The sequence below is a fragment of the Chiloscyllium punctatum genome, chromosome 7 (assembly GCF_047496795.1).
Source record: "Chiloscyllium punctatum isolate Juve2018m chromosome 7, sChiPun1.3, whole genome shotgun sequence".
Taxonomy (NCBI): Eukaryota; Metazoa; Chordata; class Chondrichthyes; order Orectolobiformes; family Hemiscylliidae; genus Chiloscyllium; species Chiloscyllium punctatum.
The window spans coordinates 108,150,810-108,178,229 of record NC_092745.1 but is presented as its reverse complement, the minus strand read 5'-3'; the positions used below and the strand labels follow the sequence as shown (position 1 = coordinate 108,178,229).

The 27,420-nt window shown below is 40.1% G+C and overlaps 1 protein-coding gene across 9 annotated transcripts in view; it reads left to right on the top strand.

The window, feature by feature from the left end:
- Positions 1-26,200, top strand: part of szt2 (SZT2 subunit of KICSTOR complex) — a 266,338-nt gene extending 240,138 nt beyond the window's left edge. For 4 of the 9 annotated variants that reach the window (XM_072574543.1, XM_072574540.1, XM_072574542.1 and 1 more), the window contains exons 69-75: positions 2,151-2,364; positions 3,792-3,975; positions 9,815-9,937; positions 18,187-18,673; positions 20,118-20,234; positions 24,194-24,262; positions 24,944-26,200. In XM_072574543.1, coding sequence (XP_072430644.1) covers positions 2,151-2,364; positions 3,792-3,975; positions 9,815-9,937; positions 18,187-18,673; positions 20,118-20,234; positions 24,194-24,262; positions 24,944-25,090 — 1,341 coding nt within the window. In that variant the 3' untranslated portion in view covers positions 25,091-26,200. The remainder of the gene's footprint in view (positions 1-2,150; positions 2,365-3,791; positions 3,976-9,814; positions 9,938-18,186; positions 18,674-20,117; positions 20,235-24,193; positions 24,263-24,943) is intronic. The other 5 variants (XM_072574544.1, XM_072574547.1, XM_072574545.1 and 2 more) reach the window with 2 other exon arrangements.
- Positions 26,201-27,420: the final 1,220 nt, after the last annotated feature.

Below are 27,420 nucleotides of genomic sequence, written 5' to 3'. Positions count from 1 at the left end.
ATAAACACCCAACAAGGTGACTGCATCTTTCCTATTTCTGACTTCAGCCCATACTACCTCCAGAGGCAGATCCCCCTCAAACTTCCTTTCTGCAGCCGTTATACCATTTCTAATTAGCAATGCCACCCCCCCCTCCTTTTTTACCACCCTCCCTAATCTTACTGAAACATCTGTAACCAGGAACCTCCAACAGCCATTCCTGTCCCTCATCTATCCATGTTTCCGTGATGGCCACAACATCGTAGTCCCAGGTACCGATCCACGCCTTAAGTTTACCCACCTTATTTCTGATACTCCTTGCATTGAAGTATACACACTTGAGCCCATCTCTGTGTCCGCAAGTAGTCCCTGTCAGTGCTACCTTCTCCACAGCCTCCCTACAGTCTTGGACATCCTGACACACAGCTAGCTTACTTGCTGGACTACAAGTCCAGATCCCATCCCCCTGCCAAATTAGTTTAAACCCCCCCGAAGAGTGCTAGCAAACCTACCCCCCAGGATATTGGTGCCCTTCTGGTTCAGGTGCAACCCGTCCTGTTTATACAGGTCCCACCTTCCCCAGAATGCAGTCCAATTGTCCAAATATCTGAAGCCCTCCCTCCTACACCATCCTTGCAGCCACGTGTTCAACTGCACTCTCTCCCTATTCTTTGCCTCTCTGTCACGTGGCACCGGCAACAACCCAGAGATGACGACTCTGTCTGTCCTAGCTTTTAGCTTCCAGCCTAACTCCTTGAGCTCTTGAATGACCTCCCCACCCCTCTTCCTACCTATGTCGTTGGTGCCAATGTGTACCACGACTTCTGGCTGCACACCCTCCCCCTTAAGGATTCTGAAGACACGGTCCGAGACATCTCGGACCCTAGCACCTGGGAGGCAACAAACCATCCGAGAGTCTCGCCCATGTCCACAGAACCGCCTGTCCGTCCCTCTCACTAGAGAGTCCCCTATAACTAGCGCTCTCCTCTTCTCCCCCTTTCCCTTCTGAATCTCAGAGCCACAGACCCCTTCACTGCAGCTTACACCTGCAAGGCTGTCCCCCCCAACAGTTTCCAAAGCTGCATACTTATTTTTTAGGGGAACGACCACAGGGGAACCCTGCACTGCCTGTTTCTTCCCCTTCCCACCTCTAACTGTTACCCAGCTACCTCTGTTCTCTGGCGTAACTATGTCCCTGTAGCTTCTATCGATCACCCTCTCAGCCTCTCGAATAATCCTCAGCTCATCCAGCTCCAGTTCCAGTTCCCTAACTCGTTCGGTGAGGATCAGGATCTGACTGCATTTCCTGCACACGAAGTCGGCAGGAGTATCGGTGGTCACCCCTACCTCAAACATCCTGCAGGAGGAACATTCCACCGCCTGCGCTGCCATGACTGTACACTGTCTCCAAAAACAAGAACACTGAGTCAATAACCTGTGGACTTTAAAGTTAGGTTAGAGGAGGAGGGTGGGAGGGAGGCCCTACTCTTCTGCCTTCTTCAAATAGATCAGCTTTCTTTTCAGTTGTTCTCTCATTCACTAATTTCAATAATAATAATGTTCAGAATTTGACAAACACTTGAACTATAAGGAGATCAAAATGAGAGCAGCATTAAATATGTCATCAATAGAATAAAATGACTAATCATGACTCTAAAGACATCCTTTTATCTTCGATCATTATAGTCATTCTCTCTGGCTCTAATCATGAAACACACATTAAACCACAATAATTATAGTGCAATGTGGTGTACTCTATTAAGAACTTAAAATGTAAAATGTAAACTGTACGATTTGGTGGCTTCTTGATTAAGATTCAGTGCTCAGATTCCTGAATTTGTTATCTCTACTTTTAATACCAGAATTAATATTATCTCATCTTTTCTCTCATTGGATATTGCCATGCATTGCGATGTTAATATTTAGTCCAAGATTTAATCAATGATATTAGTAGAACAATAGGCTTGAGAATAGCACAAGGCATGCCCATTTTACAATGATCCATTTTTTAAAAAATTAGAATTAAAAGGAGTGCATTGCAAAAGGAAAATAAATCAATTTGTTGCAACTTAAGTAAATAAAAATTTCCTTTAAGGTCGGAGTAACAAGCCATAATCCCCACGAATAGGATGAATGTAATCCAAAGTTATGTGTTGTCTCTATCCTGGCAGCTGTCAATGTTGTTTACAGAGGAGTGTGACAAGGTTCGGGACCTGATGCATGTTCACTCCTTTAGTTATGATTTCCACCTTCGTATCATTCATCAATACTTGGTCGGCCGTCAGATGACTCTGAGGCAGGGCTACCATTTGACTAGCTTCCTCGAAGATTTTATCTGTCACCATCCAGATATTCCAAAATATGGAAGGAACCACATCTTTGAAGGTAAGAGAACTATAATTTTTTTGAAAAAAACATTTGGAACAGCAAGATATGTTTAGCATCACTTAGTGGAAAAACTGAAGGAACCCAAATCACAATCTGAGCTTTGATTTTTAAGTTTATATCATGCTTCAAACGTAACAGAATGTCCCAGTCACCTCAAAGGGATATTCTGAAGCAGACTTGGACTCCCAGCCACCTTGGTAATATTTGGCAGATTTTTTAAAGAGGTAGGTTTTTTTAAGGAACATCTTAAAGAAGGGAGGAGGGAGAGAGAAGTTTAGCAGGGAGTTCCAGAGCTCAGGTCTAGACAGAAGACATGTCCACCAATGGCAGGGCAACTAAAATCTAGGAAGATCAAGCCCAGAATTAGATGAGATGTGCAGGTAAATTGGAAGGTTATAGAGCTGCAGGAGATTACAGATTTGGAAGGAATGAGGCCAAGGAGAGATTTCAAAACAGTGATTGCACAGTCAATATTTACTAAAGCAAATCTCTCAATACATTTATTAGTTAAATCTGCAATATTTTTATACTTCACTACAATGGAATGCCAATTGTACTTAAATGTTAAAGGCTGTGTTAAATGAACTACAGCTAACCTATGAGTGAAGAAAGTGACACAGTGCATAGATAGTCTTTACAGTGCTTATTAAAATTTCATTTGTAGGGTGAGGTTGAGAAAATAAGTTAATATTCTCTGTACCTACATTGTTTTGTTAACTGTAAAATATCCTAATCAACAATAAACGTAATTTATGATTTTTCAGCATCTTGGCATTTCCAACTGATATACCACAATGTGATAGGGTGCTATTCCATGTGATCACCAGCTGAATTGCATGAATAGAATAATGAGTTACCCTAGGCTACCTTCGTTATTGCAGCTAGTTACATGTTACAGAAAAAAAATTATAGTTGCTAGCTTTTCTGCCAAAATTGTACTATAGAAGTTGAACCAAAGAGGAAAACATGTAGAAGGTTCTTTAAATGAAAAGCTATGGTACAATGCCACATTATGGATCACTCAATTAGTGTTCCTGAGTTGAAACTGGAAAAGCAGTTCAAGAAGGCAGCTCACTACCACCATTAGAGATGGACAGCAAATATTGACCCAGACAGGATATTCACAACATGTAAATGAATAAATAAGTAAAACTAGCAGAGTTGCTTTAACTGTTTACTTGTCAGTGATCTCAAGTAGAAGGTGCTGAGATTAGGAGAGGGCAGCGATGGCCTCAGCAATGACTTTGACTTTCCATTTAAATATAAGGGAGCACTCAATAGCTAGTCTTATAACAAGATTTATGTGATTGATATTGATAAGTTTGAACAACATACTAGCTGTAAGATACAACAATTCTTTTTTAAGCATGCAAGTAAAAGCCTTCTACCATGATGAGTTTTGGAAATTCGATCTTTTTCTCCAGGGACGATAGCTTTGTCCACAAACATGACAACTGCTCATCAACTGTACAACTATATCACTGACCATGCCAGTATATATGGAATGAAACCACTGCGTATGTCAAGAACAGCAATGGGTATGGAGGGAAGAAAGGGGACCCAGAACACAGAAATGCATGAGTATGCATTAGTGGCCCTTTGGAATCGGTGAGTGCAAAGCAATGTGTGTATGTGCCATAGTGTTGATATCTTCCCATCTTTCCATTTAGGCAATTTGATTGCCAACGGAAATTTAACTGTACTATCAAGGAGCATTCACCCTTTAGAACATAGAACAATACAGCACAGAACAGGCCCTTCGGCCCACGATGTTGTGCTGAACATTTGTCCTAGATTAAGCACCTATCCATGTACCTATCCAATTGCCGCTTATAGGTCACCAATGATTCTGACTCTGCCACTCCCACAGGCAGCGCATTCCATGCCCCCACCACTCTCTGGGTAAAGAACCTACCCCTGACATCCCCCTATACCTTCCACCCTTCACCTTAAATTTATGTCCCCTTGTAACACTCTGTTGTACCTGGGGAAAAAGTCTCTGACTGTCTACTCTATTTATTCCCCTGATCATCTTTATAAACCTCTATCAAGTCACCCCTCATCCTTTGCCGTTCCAATGAGAAAAGGCCTAGCACTCTCAACCTATCCTCGTACGACCTATTCTCCATTCCTGGCAACATTCTGGTAAATCTCCTCTGCACCCTCTCCAAAGCTTCCACATGTTTCCTAAAATGAGGTGACCAGAACTGCACACAGTACTCCAAATGTGGCCTGACCAAGGTCCTGTACAGCTGCAACATCACCTCACGACTCTTGAATTCAATCCCTCTGCTAATGAACGCTAATACACCATAGGCCTTCTTAAAAGCTCTATCCAGGAGAAAGTGAGGACTGCAGATGCTGGAGATCAGAGCTGAAAATGTGTTGCTGGAAAAGCACAGCAGGTCAGGCAGCATCCAAGGAACAGGAGAATCGATGTTTCGGGCATAAGCCCTTCTTCCTGAAGAAGGGCTTATGCCCGAAACGTCGATTCTCCTGTTCCTTGGATGCTGCCTGACCTGCTGCGCTACAAGCTCTATTCACCTGAGTGGCAACTTTCAAAGATCTATGAACATAGACCCCAAGATCCCTCTGCTCCTCCACCTTACTAAGAACCCTACCGTTAACCTTGTATTCCGCATTCTTATTTGTCCTTCCAAAATGGACAGCCTCACACTTGACAGGGTTGAACTCCATCTGCCACTCCTCAGCCCAGCTCTGCATCATATCTAAGTCCCTCTGCAGCCGACAACAGCCCTCCTCACTATCCACAACTCCACCAATATTCGTATTGTCTGCAAATTTACTGACCCACCCTTCGACTCCCTCTTCCAAGTCATTAATAAAAATTACAAACAGCAGAGGACCCAGAACTGATCCCTGCGGAACTCCACTTGTAACCGGGCTCCAGGCTGAATATTTACCATCTACCACCACACTCTGACTTTGACCGGTTAGCCAGTTCTCTATCCAACTGGCCAAACTTCCCACTATCCCATGCCTCCTGACTTTCCGCATAAGCCTACCATGGGAACCTTATCAAATGCCTTACTAAAATCCATGTACACTACATCCACTGCTCTACCCTCATCCACATGCTTGGTCACCTCCTCAAAGAATTCAATAAGACTTATAAGGCAAGACCTACCCCTCACAAATCCGTGCTGGCTGTCCCTAATCAAGCAGTGTCTTTCCAGATACTCATAAATCCTATCCCTCAGTACCCTTTCCATTACTTTGCCTACCACCGAAGTAAGACTAACTGGCCTGTAATTCCCGGGGTTATCCCTGTTCCCTTTTTTGAACAGGGCACAACATTCGCCACTCTCCAGTCCCCTGACACCACCCCCATTGGCAGTGAAGACGAAAAGATCATTGCCAACGGTTCTGCAATTTCCTCTCTTGCTTCCCACACAATCCTTGGATATATCCCGTCAGGCCCAGGGGACTTGTCTATCCTCAAGTTTTTCAAAATGCCCAACACATCTTCCTTCCTACCAAGTATCTCCTCCAGCTTACCAGTCCGTTTCATACTCTCCTCTTCAACAGTGCGGTCCCTCTCATTTGTAAATACTGAAGAAAAGTAAATACTTTCAGGAGAGGCAATGGTGTAGTGGTACTATTGTTGAACTTGTCATTCAGAGACCCAGATAGCCTGGGGATCAGAGTTAAAATCTCACCACTTGAATGTGAAAATCTGGAACTAAAAGTCGAATAATCACTGTGAAACCAATGTCAGTTGTTGTGCAAACTCTTCTGTTTCACTAATGTCCGTTGAGAAGGAAAACTGCCGTGCTTTTCTAGTCCGGCCTAATTGTGACTCCAGACGATCAGTAATATCATAGTGTTTTTAAACGTGGAAAGAAGTATTTTGGCCCATCATGTCCATACTGATCATCAAGATCCTATCTACTCTCATCCCATTTTCCAGCCTACAGCCTTGTATGCTGTGGCATTTCAATTGATCATTTAAAAGCGTATTAAATGTTGTGATGATTTCCATCTTTACCTTTCAGGCCATGAGTTCCAGATAGCCACTAACCTCTGGATGAAAAAATTATTTCTTAAATCCCCTCTAAAATTCCTGTTATAAACCAGGGAGCAGAGATTTAAGGTCGTTGACCCCACTATGAGGAGAAAGGTTTATTTCTACCTACCCAATTTATATTTCTCATATGTGGTTGACTCTTCACTGCCTTCTGAAATGGCCTAGCAAGCCATTTAGTTCCATCGACCACAAGAATGTCTCAAAGAAGGAAAGAAACCAGACAGAACAGTTTGCATCACCTGGGCACTGCAAATAACAATGGCAAACACAGTTCTGTCAACCCTGCAAAGTTCTCCTTACTAACATCTGGGGCTAGTGCCAAAATTGAGAGAACTGTCTCAGATTAGTCAAACAATAGCCTAACATAGTCACATTCATGGAATCATGCCTTGCACAAGCATCACCATCCATGGCTATGTCCTGTCTCATTGGCAGGTCAGGCTCAGCAGTGGTGGCGGCTCAGTGTTATACTGTCAGGAGGGAGTTACTATGGAATTCTCAACAATGACATTGCATCCACTGAAGTCTAATTGCATCAGGTCAAATATGCTGCTGATTATTGTAAACTACCCTTCACTCAGCTGATGAATGCATACTCATTTAGTTGAACAGCATTTTGAGGAAGCACTGTGACAAGAGGACAGGATGTTCTCTGGTTGGGGGACTTCACTGTCCATCATCAAGAATGGCTCAGCAGCACCACCACTGACCAAACTGATCAGATTCTAAAGGGTATGGCTGCTAGACTGGGTCTACCACAGGTGGTGAGGGAATTAAAAGAGAGACTATCACCGTGCTAAATGATACAGACTTATGAACAGGTCTAGCAACTCAAGAGTGGGCATACATGGGGCGCTGTGGGCCATCAACAGCAGCGGTATTGTATTCCAACACAATCTCCAACTTCAGTATCTCCCACTATACCATTACTATCAAACCAAGAGATCAGTCTTTAGTTCAATGAAGAAGGGAAGGAGGCATGCCAGGAGCAGCACTAGGCACACTAAAACTGAAGTGTCAACCTCGTGAAGCCGAAAAACTATTTGCATGCTAAACAACATAAGCAACCAGTGTAGACAGGGCAAAGTGAGTCCACAGCTGAAGTATCAGATCTAAGCTGTATAGTCCTGATACATCCAGTAGTAGATAATTAAACACAATGGTGGAGGTGACTCCACAACACTCCATTCTCATGGGGGAATATATCACATCAGCAAATGTTAAAGTTGAGGCATTTGCACCAGTCTTCAGCCAGAAGTGGATGATCTATCTTGGCCTCTGCCAGAGGGCCCCAGCATCACAGATACCAGTTTTCAGCCAATTTAGTTCAATCCATGAGGCAAAACACTGGGCCCTGACAACATTTTATCAATCATTACTAAAGACCTGACAAAACTTACCATTCCCTTATCCAGGCTGTTCCAGTATAATAAGAATTGCATCAACTCAACAAGATGGAAAATTGCCCAAATAAGTCATGGATATGGAAAGCAGAACAAATCTAACCCAGCCAGTTACTGCTCTATCAGTCTTCTCTCAATCATCAGTAATGTGATGTAAAGTGTCATCAACAGTGCTCTGAAGCAGCACTTCCTTAGCAATAACCTGCTTACTGACAGTTTATTTGGGTTCTATCAGCACCACTCAGCTCCTGACCTTATTACGACCTTGGTTCAATCATGGGGCAGAAATGAAATGAAAGTGACTGTCTTTGGCATAAAGGAGCTTAGCAGAATTGGAGTCTATGAGAAATAGGGGTGAAACTTTTGGCTATGTGGTCAGGAGTGCGATGGAACACCCCTGACTTTCCTGAAGGAGTGCAGCTCCAACAACATTTGAGAAGCTTGACACCATCCAGGACACAGTAGCCTACTTAAATAACACCACATCCACAAACATTGACCCCCCCCACCTCTCCCACCAATGTTCAGTAGTGGCAGGGTGTACTATTTAGAAGATGCTCTGAAAAAATTACTAGGGCTCCATAGACAGCACCTTACAAACCCACAATCGCTTCCATCTAACAGAACAGATACATGGGAACACTGTGACCTGTAATTTCTCTCCAAGCCACCCACCTCCAGACTTGGAAATATATCATGGTCCCTTCAGTATCAATGAGTAAATCCAGGAGCTCCCTCTCTTGTGGCATTTTCGATCTACCTACAGTATATAGATTGCACTGGTTCAAGAAGGCAGCTCACCACCTCCTTCTTAAGGGGAACTAGTGCTCACCCAGCTAGTAATGCTCACATCTTGTGAATGGATATATAAAATGAAACTGCTTTACTGGCTTCTGCAACAAAAAGGCATCTGGATGGGTATATGAATAGGAAGGGTTTAGAGGGATATGGGTCAAGTGCTGGTAAATGGGACTAGATTAGGTTAGGATATCTGGTCAGCACAGGTGAGTTGGACTGAAGGGTCTGGTTCCGTGCAGTACATTTCTATGACTGTTGCAATTTTTACAGAAGAACCCAAAGGCACCTCACAGGAATGTTATCAAACAAAATCTGACACTGGCCACGTGTGAGATGTAGTAAGGTGCACAACAGTTTGCTTGAAGTTGTAGATTTAAGAAGCATCTACAGGAGGAAGTAAGTAGCGAGGCTGAGGAGCCTGGTCTAAGAAGTTGAAGATATGATTTCAATAATCAGTCTATAGAAATGACATGTACATAGAGGCCCAATATGGGAGCAGAGATCTTGGGATCTTTAAAGACTTGGATGCAAGAAAGACAATGTCAGAAAATGGTTTGAAAACAAGCAGAAGCCTTCTAAAATGGAGAAACAGTGTAGGGTAGCTGGCATGAATGATGGGTGAATCAACTTGGTGTGAGGTAGGACAGCAGAATTTTGGATAAAAATGGAATATAACAGGCTTGCCAGGGAACATTGGAATAGCTAAGGTAGTCTACAGACATCAAAGGTATGGTTTCAGAATGTGGTGATCTAAAGTAGGGTGGAGATAGATAAGGTTAGAATTCATCCTAATAACTTTATGACCTACATCCTAGAATCATCCTTATTGCACTTCTCTGAATGCATTTAACATGATCAATGTCCTTTTGATGCTTCCTAATCTCGAATTCCACAAACTATTCCCAGTGTACTTTCAGTAACCAGCTGGTCAAGTTTAGAAGTACTGTGGTTTTTTAAAGCTTGTATAGATTTTAAATCTAATCAGAGCATAGTATGAGCAGTGATCAATTGTGTTTGTTGTTTACTCATACTACAACCCATATGCAAGAGCAAGTTTTCTATACTAAAAATATTGAACGGTCAACTTGTTTTTGGCGATTACAATCTTAAATGTCACGATTGGTTTAGAAAAGTGATGTGTTGCATTCATTTTTTGGTGTTTATGAAAAGGCTGACAGGATTTTTTTTTGACATCCAGATCTGGATCATACAAAGATTCTGAAGGAATCAGACATCATGATGAGTTTGATGTATCCTTATTGGTGTGTCATAGTGCGGGTCCTTTTGAAGAGCTACCAGAAACAGAACGCAACATGCTACGGTAGGTCTATGTCTTTGTATAGAGTCAGAGTCGTAGAGATGCACAGCATGGAAACAGACCCTTCAGTCCAATTCATGCATGCCAATCAGATATTCTAAACTAATCTAGTTCCATTTGCCTGCACTTGGTCCATATCTCTTTAAACACTTCTTATTCATATACCCATTCAGATGCCTTTTTAATGCTGTAATTGTACCAGCCTCCACCACTCCCTCTGGCAACTAATTCCATCCATGCACCACTCTCTGCATGAAAAACTTGACCCTTAGGTCACTCTTAAATTTTTCCTCTCTCGCCCTTAATCTATGCCTACTTTGCCTCTTTGGTGCATTATTTTGTTATCTGTTTTAAATCTTAGAAGCATATAGTTTCCAATTCATCCCCTATTTATTTCTATTCCTAGATTCAAAGTTCTCTCCTTCATTGTGAAGATTAGTAATCTGTACATCTTTTAGTGTCACTGTAATGAGAATATTTACCAAACCAGTACAACATTGATGTGCCTGAGATGTCTGTTTAAAATCGCAAAGCTGGAATATTGTGGATCCTTGATAAATGTTGCTACTGGATTTGAAAGAGTGTCTATTATGTGAGAGGATTCAAAGCTTCTAGTTACTTTGTATCATACATTTGAATGCTAATCATTTGTGTCCAAGTTATGGTTTTGTGCCTTGAAGTTACCAGGGATATTCCTTGAGCAAGTATACTTTTGAATACTGAGTAACTATTATTCCGACTTAATGCCACATACCACTTTCAGTCTAACAGTCTGTAACAAATCTTACGCCTTGCCTATAAATATTTGTTAACCTTTCAGAAGTTGTGGAGTTCATTATATATTTTCAATTGAGGGGACCAAATAGTTCTTGAAACTGCTTTGTAATGTGCTGCTGTTAAAATGCAAGACAATAAAGTATCCGTGTTCTGTTCTGGATATTGTTATCTGATGGCTTTTGATTCATCCAATGCTCAGTTAAAATTACAGATTACCTTCAAATATGATTTGGGTAGCTAATGAAGAGTTTGTGTTTGTCTATGTAAACAGTGATTCCAATTATTTTAGCAATTTTCACTGTAAAGTGAGAATCAGTTAATAGATTATCTATTCAAAGTTTAACCTGGCTTTCCAACATAAGTCTTCCCTGATGTATTGTTTCTACATTAATGTAATTACCAAGTATAGATCTATTTGACATAAACCTCAAATACAAGAAGCACTAATTGTTAATTATCCTTTAGGTCGATTTGTCTATAAATTGTAATTTGAAGTCACTTCTGAAGGCTTTCTTCTTCATCAGCTATGGAGCAATGGCTGAATCTGATCACTGTTATTATACTCTATTAACTACCTTGTGCTACAATCAATATCAGAACTATAGCTGAGGGATGTTTGAAGCATTGATGCACAGTGAAAACTGATTTTTATTTTGCATACAATACTACAGGTATAGGTAGTTCCGGTATAATGTGCATTTCGGCAGCATGATTTGGCTATAACTTTGCTGAAGAATTAGGGAACGGTAATTTGGAGAATGTTTCCCTCCGTTGGCAATAGCGCGATTTCAGCAGGGATTGGTTTGCGTCCAAATCTGCACGCCTGCGCATGCGTATGCTTGCTGATCTGCGCATGCTCCGGTATCCGTGTATGCGCCATGTTGGTACTACTCTTTGTGTCGTGCTGTGCATGCAATGAAATCTCTGTGCCGTTCTGCACATGCGCAAGATGAGCTCATGGCTTCATGACGTTCTGCGCATGTGCCGAAGCCAGGTGCCGGGATAGAGCAGCTCTCTGTAAGAGGTAATGTACAGAGAGTGGCTTTCTTACATTTTTAAAATTTATTATTAAATTTGCTTTTGTTCTCTGAATAAATATGATTTCAACCTTCATTCAGGCTGTGCCATTCTGTGCGTTAGACTTTTGGGTGATTTTTGAGCAATCCTGAGTGACATTTTTTGCTGGTCTGCCCTTAACCTCACCTTTCCCATAGGCTCCATTATTTCTATGAAGTGATTTTCTGTTAAGTGAGATTTCACTAGAAAGCAACTACAGCGTTATAGGAGAACTACATGTACAGGTGTAGCTAATAAGGTCTTAGCGTTTTGGGTAGGGTTAAGAAAATTTAAGGAAACATACTTTAGCCTGTTAGCAAGCTACAATCCAGAGTTTTATATTCTGCAATTACTAAGCTGTGCCCCTTAAAAATTGCAAGGCTTTCTCGTTTATTTGTGTTTCACTTAAAAAAAAGTTTCATATTTGCTAGAAGACTTAAAATATCTTCAGTCAAATGGAAATTAATAGTACTTATAAGTACAATTAGTCTACATTTTACACCATGTATTCATCTGTGTTAGAGACCCTTAGAGACTTGTGATTTTTGCCCATAAAATGTGTACCAGCATTCAAAATTGGATGCTGCAAAGAGAACAAAACTCGGAACTAAATGATCTGTATCTGAATGGACAGAGCATTCACAACAAAGTAAATCAATTGATAACATATGTTGAAGTGAATAAATACGATCCGATAATACATTGGCTGCAGAATGACCAGGATTGAGTTCTGAATATTCTGAGGTATGTGACACTCAAGAAGAATAGGAGGCTAGGCAAAGGGGTAGCTTTTATAATGAAAAATGGTATAAACATTAGATATAATCTTCATTGAGGAGAACGCGTTGAGGAATTTGTTTGGATAGAGATGAAGATAGTAGGGAAAAGATTGTGAGTGTGATCCACAGCACCCCCACCCCATTCACGAACAGGTTGACACAATATAGAAATTATACAAGAGGACGAATTAGGTGTTTGTAATAAAGGGACTGCAATAATCATGGGTGATTTTAATCCACATGTAAACCAATAAAATCATACTGGTAGTAGTAGCTTGAACAAAAAATTCATAGAATGCTTTTGTGAGAATTTTTTACAGTAATGGTTATACTCGTCTTGGTATTGTACACAGTTACAGGATTAATTAGTGACCTCAAAGTGTAGACTGTTGGTGGCAGCAATTATGATAATAATACGATTGAACTTTACATCCAATTTGAAAGGGAGTAGAGTGGATCTAAGACTGGATCGAAGGCTGGTATTCTAAAGTAAATAAGGCCACTATTGGAAGATTGCGTGCAATTCTGGTCCCTTCCTATCGGAAAGGTGTTGTGATACTTGAAAGGGTTCAGAAAATATTTACAAGGATGTGCCAAGGTTGGAGGATTTGAGCTATAGGGAGAGACTGAACAGGCTGGGGCTGTTTTCCCTGGAGTGTCGGAAGCTGTGGGGTTACCTTATAGAGGTTTACAAAATTATGAGGTGCATAGATAGGATAAATAGACAAAGTCTTTTCCCTGGGGTCGGGGAGTCCAGAACTAGAGGGCATAGGTTCAGGGTGAGAGGGGAAAGATATGAAAGAGGCCTAAGGAGCAACTTTTTCATGCAGAAGGTGGTACGTATATGGAATGAGCTGCCACAGGATGTGGTAGAGGTTGCTACAATTGCAACATTTAAGAGTCATTTGGAAGGGATATATGAATAGGAATGGTTTGGAGGGATATGGGCCGGGTGCTGGCAGGTGGGACTAGATTGGTTTGGGATATCTGGTCGGTTGGACTGAAGGGTCTGTTTCCGTACTGTACATCTTTATGACTATGACTCTGTGTGGGTGTGAAACCAGAGCTAGTTACTATGAATTGGGATAGTAGGCGAGGACATGCATCAGGAGAGAAGCAATGGCAGATATTTAAAGAATGCCCATATTGCCAGTGTAAAAAATCCAAGGGGAGGACCAACCAAGGTATTAAAATTGATCATTTAGGAAGTTATAACTGAGCTCTTAGACTGCAAGTAATCTGATGAAGGGCTTTTGCCCGAAACATCGATTTTCCTGCTCCTTGGCTGCTGCCTGACCTGCTGTGCTTTTCCAACACCACTCTGATCTAAAAACTGCAAGTAATCTGGACAAGTCAGCATGGTTTGCTGAAAGATCAGTCATACGAGGTCAATTCCCAGAATGGCGGGACTATATTATGCTGAAAGATTGGAGTGACTGTGCTTGTATACCCTTGAGTTTAGAAGGCTGAGAGGGGATCTGATTGAGATGTATAAGATTATTAAAGGATTGGACACTCTGGAGGCAGAAGCATGTTTCCACTGATGGGTGAGTGCCGAACCAGAGGACACAGTTTAAAAATAAGGGGTAGGCCACTTAGAACAGAGTTGAGGAGAAACTTCTTCACCCAGAGAGTGGTGGGTGTATGGAATGCTCTGCCCCAGAAGGCTGTAGAGCCCAAGTCTCTGGATACTTTCAAGAAAGAGTTGGATAGAGCTCTTAAGGATAGTGGAATCAAGGGTTATGGGGATAAGGCAGGAACAGGATACTGATTGAGGATGATCAGCCATGATAAAAATGAATGGTGGTGCTGGCTCGAAGGGCAGAATGGCCTACTCCTGCATCTATTGTCTATACTTAACAAATTCATTGAAGTTCTATGAAGGAGTTACACGAGCTCTGGATAAATTTGAGCCTGAAGATGTACTATACATGTATTCCCAGAAGGCATTTGACAAGGTGCCACATAAAAGATTATTGTTTAAAATAGAAGCTGTTTAAAATAGAAGTGTAAGGGGTAACATTCTAGCATGGATAGAAGACAGATAATCAGATAGAAATAAAGAGCGGCTTCCGCAGGGTTCTATGCTAGGGCCACGACGTTTTATAAATTTGTGACCATGCAGGGTGAGGTAAGCAAAAGCGTGATAGCTAAATTCATAGCTCATACTAAGGTAGGCAGGAAAGTGAGAAGATATAAGGAGTTTTCAGACAGATTGAATAATAGACATGGGTTGAGCAAGTGGAGAAAAATCTGGCAGACGAAGAATAATGTGAGAAAATATGAAGTTTGCCTTAAGAATAGAAGTCAGTAGTATTTTCACGAAGAACAACCATGGAATTCCACAGTGCAAAGGGATCTAGACGTCCTCGTACGGGATCACAAGTTGGTCTGGAGGTAATGATTAAGAAGGTTATTTACAAGAGGAAATAAATTAGGAATCTTGGGTAGGGGATGGCCTTGTGGTGTTATCAAAGTTATCACTGAGATGTACAGCATGGAAACAGACTGTTTGGTCCAACTTGTCCATGCTGATCAGATATCCTAAATTAATCTAGTCCCACTTGTGAGCATTTGGCCTTTATCCCTCTAAACCTTTCCTATTCATACACCTATCCAGATGCCTTTTAAATGTTGTCATTGTACCAACCTCCACCACTTCATCTGACCGCTCATTCCATACACATGCCACCACCTTCGTAAAAAAGTTGTCTCTCAAGTCCCTTTTTAAATCTTTCCCCCCTCACCCTAAATCTATGCCGTCTAGAATTAGATTCCCCTACCCTGGAGAAAATGAATTCAGAAACCTCGGTAAGTATTCTGTCTTTGATAACTGCCATGTCAAATAGAATTTGAATTGAATAATAATCTGTAAATTAGAGTATAATGATGAGACCGTTGTTGATTGTTGGAAAAACCAATCTGGCTCATTAATGACCTTTTACAGAAGGAAATCTGTCATCCTTACCTGGTCTGGTTATGTGTGCCTCCAGACCCATAGCAATGTGGTTGACTGTTAGCTACCTTTGGACAATTAGGGATGGCCAATAAATGCTGGTACAGCCAGTGATGCTCACATCCCATGAATAAATAAAGAAAAAACTTAACTTTTAGAGTATGGAAGTTAAGCTTCACTTGTACAGGGCGTTGGTGAGACCATATCTCTCATTGTGTGCAGTTTTGATCTGAAGTTTTGGGTAGCAGTTTTGGTAAGGAAATGCCCAGCGAAAGATGGTTCAGAGGAGGTTTATTAGATATCTAGAATGAGTGGGTTGTGCTGAAAGGAAAAATTGGTTAGCATGAGTGTGTTTCCCCTTGTGACTAGAAGAGTGAGGAATGATTTGATTCAAATTTGTAAAATCTTGAATGATCTTGACAAGGTGGTTGTGGAAAGGATGGTTTCTCATGTGAGTCAGCCCCTAATTAGTCTATTGCTTTAAAATGAGGGGTTGCTAGTAAGGCAGTTGTGAAGGGATTTTGGAACTCTGTTTCAGAATTTGGTGGAAGCATGGTTATAGCGAAGGTGGATAGATTCTTGTTAGGCAAGGGAATCAGCGGTTACTGGAATAGAAGGGAATGTGGAATTTGAAACTCAGTCATGACTTTATTGAACAACTTGGTTAGAGACCAAAAAAACTGCAGATGCTGGAATCCAAAGTAGACAGGCAGGAGGCTGGAAGAACACAGCAAGCCAGGCAGCATCAGGAGGTGGAGAAGTTGACGTTTTGGGTGTAACCCTTCTTCAGGACTGGGGGTGGGTGTGGAGGGAGCTGCACACCTGAGGGAGGCAGAGAACTTCTTCAAAGTGGCATTCTTTGAAGAGACTTTGCAGTGGAACAAACTTGGTTAGAGACAAAAAAAAACTTGTTAGAAATGTCGATTTCCGCACAACTGAAACATCCCGAAGAAGGGTTACACTCAAAGCTTCGGCTTGGAGTCATAGAGATGTACAGCATGGAAACAGACCCTTCGGTCCAACCCGTCCATGCCGACCAGATATCCCAACCCAATCTAGTCCCACCTGCCAGCACCCGGCCCATATTCCTCCAAACTCTTCCTATTCATATACCCATCCAAATGCCTCTTAAATGCAATTGTACTAGCCTCCAACACTTCCTCTGGCAGCTCATTCCATACACTTACCATCCTCTGCGTGAAAACGTTGCCCCTTAGGTCTCTTTTATTTCTTTCCCCTCTCACCCTAAACCTATGCCCTCTAGTTCTGGACTCCCCGACCCCAGGGAAAAGACTTTGTCTATTTATCCTATCCATGCCCCTCACAATTTTGTAAACCTCTATAAGGTCACCCCTCAGCCTCCGACGCTCCAGGGAAAACAGCCCCAGCCTGTTCAGCCTCTCCCTGTAGCTCAAATCCTCCAACTCTGGCAACATCCTTGTAAATGTTTTCTGAACCCTTTCAAGTTTCACAACATCTTTCCGATAGGAAGGAGACCAGAATTGCATGCAATATTCCAATAGTGGCCTAACCAATGTCCTGTACAGCCACAACATGACCTCCCAACTCCTGTACTCAATACTCTGACCAATAAAGGAAAGCATGCCAAATGCCTTGTTCATTATCCTATCTACCTGCGACTCCACTTTCAAGGAGCTACGAACCCGCACTCCAAGGTCTTTTTGTTCAGCAACACACCCTAGGACCTTACCATTAAGTGTATAAGTCCTGCTAAGATTTGCTTTCCCAAAATGCAGCACCTCGCATTTATCTGAATTAAACTCCATCTGCTACTTCTCAGTCCATTGGCCCATCTGGTCCAGATCCTGTTGTAATCTGAGGTAACCCTCTTTGCTGTCCACTACACCTTCAATTTTGGTGCCATCTGCAAACTTACTAACTGTACCTCTTATGCTCTGCACTTCCTGTTGCTGCCTGGCTTGTTGTGTTCTTCCAACCTCCTGCCTGTCTACTTTATTGATCAACAAGCAAGCTCCAAGGTCCATGTGGCCTACTTCTACCTCTTCTTCTGCTCCTGATTAGTATGTTCATTTTTATGCTTGTCAAATGAACATGTTAACCCTTTAAAATGGTAGGGAAAGGCATTTCATTACTAATTCACCTTTCAGTCTGCTTCTTGAAGTGGTTTTAATCTGCATCTGCATAACGTATCAAAGCTGGTTGCAATATGGATGTCAAAAATGCCAAAGCTCTATTGTTCATTTAAAAAACTAAATACATCAGAGAAATACAGTAACCTGCAAGACTGCGCTTATAGGAAAAGCTGGACCCTTGTTTAAAACTCTCCCTTAATAACAAATTCCTAATGAAATAGAATTTCAAATTGTAGTTTTTCTGCCTGTGAATTCTTATCCCTGTAGTAACAGTTAGCAGTCCATTAAATTTGTAGTTTTTGCAGCTTTGAGTGTCACTCAAGCCCATCTTTTACTATATTACAAATAACTACAGATGCAAAGTTCCATCTATCATATCGTAAAATATGCCTATCCTTCTCCCTCTGCCTCTTGATCCAAAAGGGGAATGTATTAATGTAAAGCACATGAAAAAACATGAAGCTTTCATTTGCATTGAGAATGGATGTATTTTGTTTGAGAGGTCCTGGACCAAACCATATCTGCCTGAAAAGTTTGCTGATTTCATTTTTCAAAACTTTTTTTTTTAAGATTACGTTTCTATGTGATCATGACAAGCTGCCGGGAGTTGTTCCCAAGACTAACTGCTGATATGAGACGCTTTAAGAAATTACCACACACTCGTAAGGACTCTTTTGATTTCACAAGAGATTCCTCATTGTCAGAAAAATATGAACCTGAACAGAGGGAGACTGACCCAGATGGCTGGGATGAGACTAGCGATTCCAGTGAGTTTTACTTGCACAGGAAACCATCGAAGATGGCTCCAGAACTATTCTATTCCTCTCCACTCTTCCCTTTGTTGGCATCTGAGGTAACAACAGCCCAAGAACAGATTACAATGATGGTTCAGCAAGCAAAGTCCCACTGTCGGCGTGATGTCCTCTGGCAACGCCTCTTTTTGGGAGAGCATCTCTCTTCAGATAAACACAAAATGAGCAAGCTGTCCTTTGCAGAGCTGGAAGAGTTACTTGGAGCTGTGCATAGTAAATCAATTTCTGAAATTGACCCACAACTGGTGAGTGACAAACAATTCTGCATTATAGTAAAATTAAATGATTATTTTCATTGACGGCTGTATTGTGATAAAAACTTAATTCTATGAACATTTATTGACTAGAGACTTAGGTACTTTCTCCAGATATCCTGACTTATTTATTGATACAGCAACTTTCTTTTAACTGGCACTCTCAATAAATTGGCAAAAATTATGTACTTGAACAGATGTTTACTGTCAGTTGGTTCTGATATAATGCGATAGTTTGGTTCTCGTGTGACCTCACGTTACAAGAAAATTATGCAGTAGCTGCACTATTTAAACTAATGGGGCTGGAATTATGTTATGGCCAATACAGGTAAGGAAAGTTCTCGCTCTACAAATAATGGTCTAAATTCTTCAATCGTGTTATAGCCAATTCGCTTTGAAGAAACACACGTTACAACAGAACTGACTGTATTATCATGATCTCCATTATGCCCAAGTAGTCTGTTTGAGGGTGGGAGTGAGAAGGCTCTCTGTCAGAAAGTTTTATTTACAGCAACATTTCATTATTATTTAAGTGATTGATGTTACAAATAAAGTATAACAGTGATGTGTATATCCCTGCATTATATTTCTATTAATTAGTATATATGTTTGTATTGATTGTGTGAACCTCTAGATCAACTGGAATATTTGATCAACCAATACATTCCTGGTCCCATAGGTGCCAGTTAATAAGTTTTCTGTACGCAGTTCGTTCCACTATAACACGCGGTTCATTAATGTGAAATTTGCTGTAACACAATTAACGAATTGGGGACACCATTTCAAAAGTGCAAATTTTTAAAGCATGTATTGCCCCGTTAGTTTAAATGGTGCTGCTATTATGCGATTTTCTTATAACATGGGATTGCACGAGAATGGAGCTACCACATTAGAGCAGAACTGATTGCATGTATTTGGTGGAACTCTATTGAATCAAATCTTAGCATTTCCAAAACTGAAGTCAATGCACTTGTACAATGGACATCTGTTTCATAGGAAATACTATAGGAATCCAGGACTCGCCTCTATATCACTGGAGATACAGCTGAGTAAACAAAGGCAGATGGTGATTGTGTATTTCATAACCTCTCCACTGTATCCCTGACTAACATGAGTAGTGAAATTCCTGCTATTATTGAGAATGAAACTGCAATGTACAAAATAAAACTTTGGTTGTTCAGCCTAAACAATGTGCTTTACTTCCAGAAATAGCACCAGTTCCAACTGCAGACAGGCATCTGTGTAAATGTATTACATAGATTCAATCCTGATCATTTCACTGATTTCATTGATATGACTATTACACTTGTTTCTAATTGGACCTTTTGTAGATTTGTTTCTCATGACTTCATTCACCTTTGCCTAATGTTATGACTGTTCTTGTTATCCTGATACCTCTTGTCATTTGTCATTATTGTGTTTTCTCTTGCTCCAGGATTGCTTTCTATCAATGAGTACCAGCTGGTATCAGAGTCTGATCAAGGTTTTACTCAACCGATTCTCTCAGAGTTGTCGACTGTTTGTAGATTCAGATAGAGGAACTCAGTACTTGGTAAGTTAATAGCATATGTCTTTACAAATAAATATCCACAGCCTGTTTTAGATTAAGGATGGTTCCATTTCCAGACATGTCAACAGTCTCGTTATTAAAACCTGAAGATCTCCTATGGCTTATCAATGTAATTTTCTTCTTTCTAGCATTTATCATTGGGAAAGCTGAGACATAAACTGCAGTTTTATTGGAGAGCTGATGTTGATATTTTTCAGGTTGAAAGCCGCATTTTTGAGTGTACCTTTGAGGGCAGTCAGAGTCATTGGCCTTCGTGATAAATATATATCTACCAATATCTATAACTAAAGATGTTTCAAGAAGGTTGTAATTAGGAGATGGCTTCACATAGTGCATGGGGAAGAGGGCCTGGTTAAGTCTTGTAAAAATGTAGTTTTGGTGTGTGGAATAAGGAGGAATGAAATAATCAGCTCTGCATATCTAAATGTATAGATGGGTACTGGGTGTGGGAGTGGTTGGAGCTAATTCTGATCTGTTTGTTAGTTTTAGCTTGTGGCAGGTGGAGTTTGGATTTGGGAATTTCACTTAGGGCAGCATTGGTGGGAATAAAAACAGAAAGTGCTCTAGAAACTCAGCAGGTCTGGCAGTATTTGTAAAGAGATCATAAGAAATAGGAATTGGAGTAGACCATTCAGCCCTACCAGCTTACTCCATCATTCGATGGGTTCATGGCTGATCCATCATGCACAGTCATAGAGATATAAAGCACAGAAACAGCCTCTTCAGTCCAACTCGTCCATACTGACCAGCTATCCTAACCTAATCTAGTCCCATTTGGCAGCATTTGGCCCATATCCCTCTAAACCCTTCCTAATCATATACCCATCCATATGTCTTTTAAATGTTGTAATTGTGCCAGCCTCCATCACAACCTCTGGCAGCTTGTTCCGTATACACACATCCATTCCTTGGGTCTGCTGTCCTGTATTTATCTTGCAATCCTTCAATCCCTGACTGATCAAGAATCTATCTACCTCAGCCTTAAATATATACAAGGACTCTGTCTCCACAGTTGTCTATGTCAAGAAATTCCAAAGACTGATAACCCTCTGAGAAAAGAAATTCCTTCTCATCTCAGCCTTAAATTGGTGCCCCTTTATTCTAAGACTATGCTGTCTAGCCCCTCCCATGAGGGGAAACATCCTCTCAGCATTTACCCTGTCAAACCTTTAAGAATCCTATATATTTCAATGTGATCAGCTCTCATTCTTCTCTACTTCAAAACTCTATTATATGAGTAGAGTTGTGATCTGTTTAGCCATTGTTCTTAAGACAATCCCTCAATGCCAGCGATCATCCGAGTGAGCTTTCTCTGAACTGCCTCCAATTAAGTGATATCTTTCCTTAAATAAGGGGACCAAAACTGCTCTCACTACTGCAATTGTGGTCTCACCAGCACCTTGTACAGTTGCTGTAAGGCTTCCCTACTCATACTCCAATCCGTTGAAATAAGGAGCAACATTCCATTAGCTTTTCTGATTACTTGCTGCTCCTGTGTGCTAGCTGTCTGTGTTTTGTGCACATGTACACATGCACACTACCCCCCCTTCTTATTGCAGCAATAGAAAGAGGGAATCAGAGTACAGTGACCCTTCATCAGACCCTTTGTTTCAGGTTTCCAGAATCTATAGTTTTTTTTATGTTCTAGTATTGTAGGGAAGTTGGGAAATGACAGATGTATTTTGCCACATAGATTATTTGCAAAGTTTGTCCAATCGTTTTGATGTGGAATCATGAAATGTGAGCCAATTGACTGTGGAAGTTCAGACAAAAGGGAGTAACAGTTTTATTCCAATTATACACTATGCAATCATACTGTCATACAGCAGTGAAACAGACCCTTCGGTCCATATAGCCCATGCTGATCATGTGCCTAAACTAAATTAGTCCCACTTGCCTGTATTTGGCCAATCCAAATCTTTCCTATTCATGTACTTATCCAAGTGTCTTTTAAATGTTGTAAATGTATCTGCGTCCACCACTTCCTCTGGCAGTTTTTTGCACCACTCTATATGTTAAAAAAAATGTTGCCTCTCCAGTTCTTTTTAAAACATTCTCCTCACCTTAAAGATATGTCCCCTAGTTCTGAACTCCCTTACCCTAGGGAAAAGACCCTTTACATTCACCTTACCTATGCCCCTCATGTTTATAAACCTTTATAAGGTCACCCCTCAATCTCCTGTGCTCAAAACCCCAGCTGATCCAGCCTGCTTTTACAACTCAAACTCTCAAACATATAGGGGGAATTCATGAGTCAAGGAGGAAGCACTATTTATCTCATTCTAATACTGAGGTACTACAAAGAATTGAAGGAGTGGATAATTTCTAATCTGAACAGATAAATATACATTTCTAGAAGGAACATTTCAATACTGATCATGTTTCGGTCATATAACAAGTAACAATGTGCTCAAGGTTCAGTGTAGAAGAGCAGTCGCTACCAAAATATGGTTAAACTATTGGCATTGTGTCACCTTCCAAAATTCAGCAACTTGTCTTCTCCCACTTAAGATAACCGATTCCGATTAAATCAAGGAAAATGCTATATCTTCATTAATGCAACAGGAAACGTTTTGGAAACACTGTGGAATTTCCATCCTCCATTGTAAAGTCATAACCAAAAGAAAATAAAACCAAAACTAGGCCTTTGTATCTTTCACACCCTATCTTGGAATAATTCAAAACTATTTCCCAGCTGTGTTAGTTGTCCTTTATGTTTCCTGGTCTCTGTATCAGCCACTTCCTATGACAAAGCATTCAATGCTTGCAGCTCTGTCCTCATAGTGAAAATTCTAAATACTTGACACTCTCCATGAGTTATTCCCTTATAGACAGAAATAGTCTTACCCAATGCATTGTATCAGCAATCTCCATATTTTAAAAAGCCTTCTCTGCTGTAATGGGAATATTATTCACGAGTTATATGGACTCTTCTTTTATTGATAATTTCCCATTCCCGATAAATCCACACTAAATGTTTTTTTGACTTTACTGTCTTTTTTTTTGTATAATAGGTTCCCAAAATTGCATGTGGTACTCCCAAAACTGAAACTAACCACTGTTTATACAATTCATTGAACTCAAAATGTATTTGCTTTTTTTATGACTTTTCTGGATAATGTAATTTTTATATGGATAGATAATTGTTTAAATCTTTCAGTCTCTCTTCGCCTGCACTCATTCATCATATAAGTTTATATAAGCACTAATTTTATACTCCCATTTCTATTTCCTTTGAAAATTATTATTACCTCACATGTGTCTACTGAATCTGTCACCTGTCTAAATATGCCACATCTCTGTCTTCCTTTAGTATTTTACGGTCTTCCTCGCTGTTTGTCAGGTGCCCTCAATTTTGAGTCATCAGCAAACTTCAAAATTGTGTTCTTAAACTCATTCACAGGTATCTATGTATACCGAGTGCTATCTTCAGTGGTACAGTCCTTCCAAATATACATAAATCCAAATAATGCCCTTTAACATGACATTTCCTGTCCATCAGCAAGCTTTCTATTTGTATTACTAAATGTTCTCTTATCATATGCCACCAGAAAGAGGTTGCATCTTGATTCAGGGGAGAAAAAAGTCTTTTTCAAAATACTGAGACTGATGGCTGAACATGTCATGGTTCTCAATGCATAGTATTTCATCTAAACCTTTCAGCACTTAAGTCTCCAGGTATTATAACTTCGTGCAACATACTGATTAATATAGCCTCCATTTATTTGACAGTGCTTAGGTCAAAGCATTTAATAGGTCTAATAATTTCTTCTCCTTTTGATAGAGAATACATAGGTAATACATGTTTGTAATTTACATACATTTGAAGCATTGAGATATGTTTTGCAGTAGTCATATTTGTTCTTGTGTATCATTGTATGCCTATCATGTGATGGTCATCTTCAGCTTGTTTGTAATACAGTGATGTAATTCCTTCACAGGCAGTGCTGAACCAGAAGTTTATTGATTGTTTTGTTCTCATCTTCCTTGATTCACAGTCTGCAAAGACGGTAAGTTCTCAAAAGAGCCTTTGACATATGCAATCGCAAAGGGTCTGAGAAACCCATGTACGCAATAGACAAGGCATAATAGTGCTTGTACAGAACTGAGAATCTCACAACAGGGAGCTCCCCAGAACAGCTGTATAACTAAAGGCTTAAGAGCATTTTCCTCGACACAATGAGGAAGGTGAGTGACAGCATTGTGTAAAGAGAATAAGTAGTGAATGTATGGCACTGCAACAGTTGCAAAATGTTAGTGTTAGAATTAACTGAGCGATTTTCTGTTGACTTGCAACTTTGATCTGGTAATCACTGAGCTTTGATTTTAATGATGCCAGGAAAGAGCAGACATTTCATAAGGGAGGTTACAGGTGGAACAGTCAATATTACCCTGGATTGTTCTTGTATTTCCTTTGGTGACTTTATCAGTTGATATAAGGAGGAATGGATCAGTCGTCTAATGGATGCTTATTGTAGCTGGCTATATCAGACAATGAGTCGTCCAGAAGCCACATTTATCCTGATGGAGGCTCAGAGCAATGGAATTTTCTAAGAAGCTTTTGCCTTTTGCATCATTGTACATTTACATAGATCAACAGAACTAGCAATTTAGACTATTTCTATATGACGAGGCTATGGACTTCCATCACCCCATTACAAGATTAGAAGCCCTTTTCTTTTCTTTTTCAGAATCTGAAGGTTGTATTCAGAGAGCCACTTCCTGCACAACCACAGAACAGTGACAGCCCACTACCTCAGCTCGTATCTATGTACTACCACCTGGAGTCTGTCATCAACACAGCATGCTTTAACTTGTGGACTGGCATGCTACAGTAGCAGACATCAAACCTACCTGCTTTTGGCCTAATTTGCTTTATTACATTGACTTTCATATTCACAAAGTTACTGTTCAATTGCTCACCGCAAGAAAATGTGTTGTAGTGTAATCCCACACAGAAGTATTGATTTTAATATGATTCAAACTTCTTCTCCCTGTATGTTCACATACTTTGAATACAGAAGCTGTTGGGACATCCATTGCTGCCTTCCAAAAGTTAGACAGTCCAACATTGTTGGATGTTTGCACTGCTTAATTTATTTTCTTTTTCTGAATTTAAAGCTTAATATACTAATATGTCATTATATTTTCTTTGTTTTTCCTTTAAACCTCTTTTTTTTCTTTTCCTTCTTTCATCTGATTGTTTCATCCCTGTATGAGACAAGTCAACTCAGGAAGGTGGAAGGGTTTTGTGTAGTTTCAACTAAAATGTTTATCCTGTTGCAAAATAGCCCTGTGGCTGTTCGATAAGCTCCATGGTAGGATAGCCTTTCCCTTTTTGCCACTTCCTCCTGGTCCCAATCAAATTGATGAACTGACAAAACTCATCTTAGTATTGTGGATAGATTGAGCAATGAGACCCAGTGGGGATGAGAATTTGAGACAGTCCAGCTGTGTACATGTTTTTGAATCTGAACCATTTACTTTCATTAGGTATTGTCACAATTTTACGTGCACTGGAAAACAATCAGATATAATTTACTGTGAGATTCACAGGTACCATCTTTCTAAATTGCAGGTTGTTTTCATTTTAAAAGATATAAAACAAAATCCTAATTCCTGCATTTCATTCACATTGTTCCTGCATCAGTGAAATTGTTTCCATTCGTAGCCTGATAGAGGTGTTGCTTTAAGCATGGCTTCTTCACCACTCCTACAGTGGAATAAAGGTGACGCTGCACTTGGGAATGAATGCTCGAAGTGCATAAGAAGTACCTTTGGTTTTAAAGCACATTCCTTTATAGAATTTTTGACCGTCAACTATATACTTAGTTGCAGCTGCACAATGTCCCCTTGTTTGGGGAGAATTAATTATAAATAAATATATTTGATGTATATTTTGTATATAGTGAAAATGGCTGAATTATCATTGTAAAATAATAAAGTTCTATTAATCACTTCTGTGTGAACAAAATATTTCTCTGTAATTTTTTGGTCTAGTAAGCTTTATTTCCTTTTCAGTATTATAATTTGTTTTGCTAATCCATTAATATTTTTATTTTCCTCATCTTCATGGGTTGAAGCTTTTGGATAAGTCTGAGAAGTAGACGGAATTCAGAATATAATTGTGAGAAATCCAGGGAATTCTGCGTCCTAAAAAAGAATTTTACTTAGGTCATTAAGTCATCATATTATAATAATAATTCTAATTCTAAAGACAATGAACCACAGAATGTAGTTGATAAATACGGATAAACTCATAGAAGCTGCTGCAGTCGAATTTGATTGATTCAGTCATTGAACAGCATTAGGCCCTAGTGATATTCGTAAATGTTGGTGGTTAATCTGGGAAAATTGTTTATAACATTAAATGTCTCATCCTATCAAAGGTCAGCTCAAGCTGCAAAATTGGACACAAAATCTATCTTTTTCTGCTGCTGTTCAATTCCCTTTTCTCTCATTCTCGTAATTGGAACATTACTCCTGGTGCTGAAATGAAACAGAATGAATCATTAATATAAAATCTTAACAAAACATCACAACCTGCAAACTAATTCAGGGAGTTAAAAGAACCATAATGTGATTTTGAATATCTTCCGTAATTCTCCATTTGGTGGGGCATTACTTCAGGAGACAGATGAAGTACACAACTTTAAGTTGCACCTCTTTGGAGCTGGTTCAGGAGCAAGTTTGCAAAGGAATGGTGCTAGTTTATCTAAACTTGGTATTTCCTTCAAGATGTGAAAAGATATCCTGGTAAAATATCTTGCAGGTTTTTTTTACCTCTGTATGTGACTATGCTTGATCAGTGTTTTCATTTTGTTGAGTGGTTTGCCTGGAGAAGTTAAGAAGTATTTGTGCAAAAAATGCAGGTAATGAGTTTCAGAACAGAAGAACCTTTACATACAGGTAGAGCCTATTCAATTTGATGCAGAACTTTCCTCAATTCATGTAGACTGTCCCATATATCTAACGAGCAGTTTCTTTTGCACCCAAGGAATGGCTTTTAATAACTCAAGTTCCAAAGATTTCTCCACAGGCATGCTTTGTTACTGGTCAATAATATGAAGATTGATGGCTATTAGGCATTTCTCTGTTAAAATGAAGTCAATATTCCAGTCATCTGGCTGGAACTTAAAGGAGGGCTTATGCCCGAAACATCGATTCT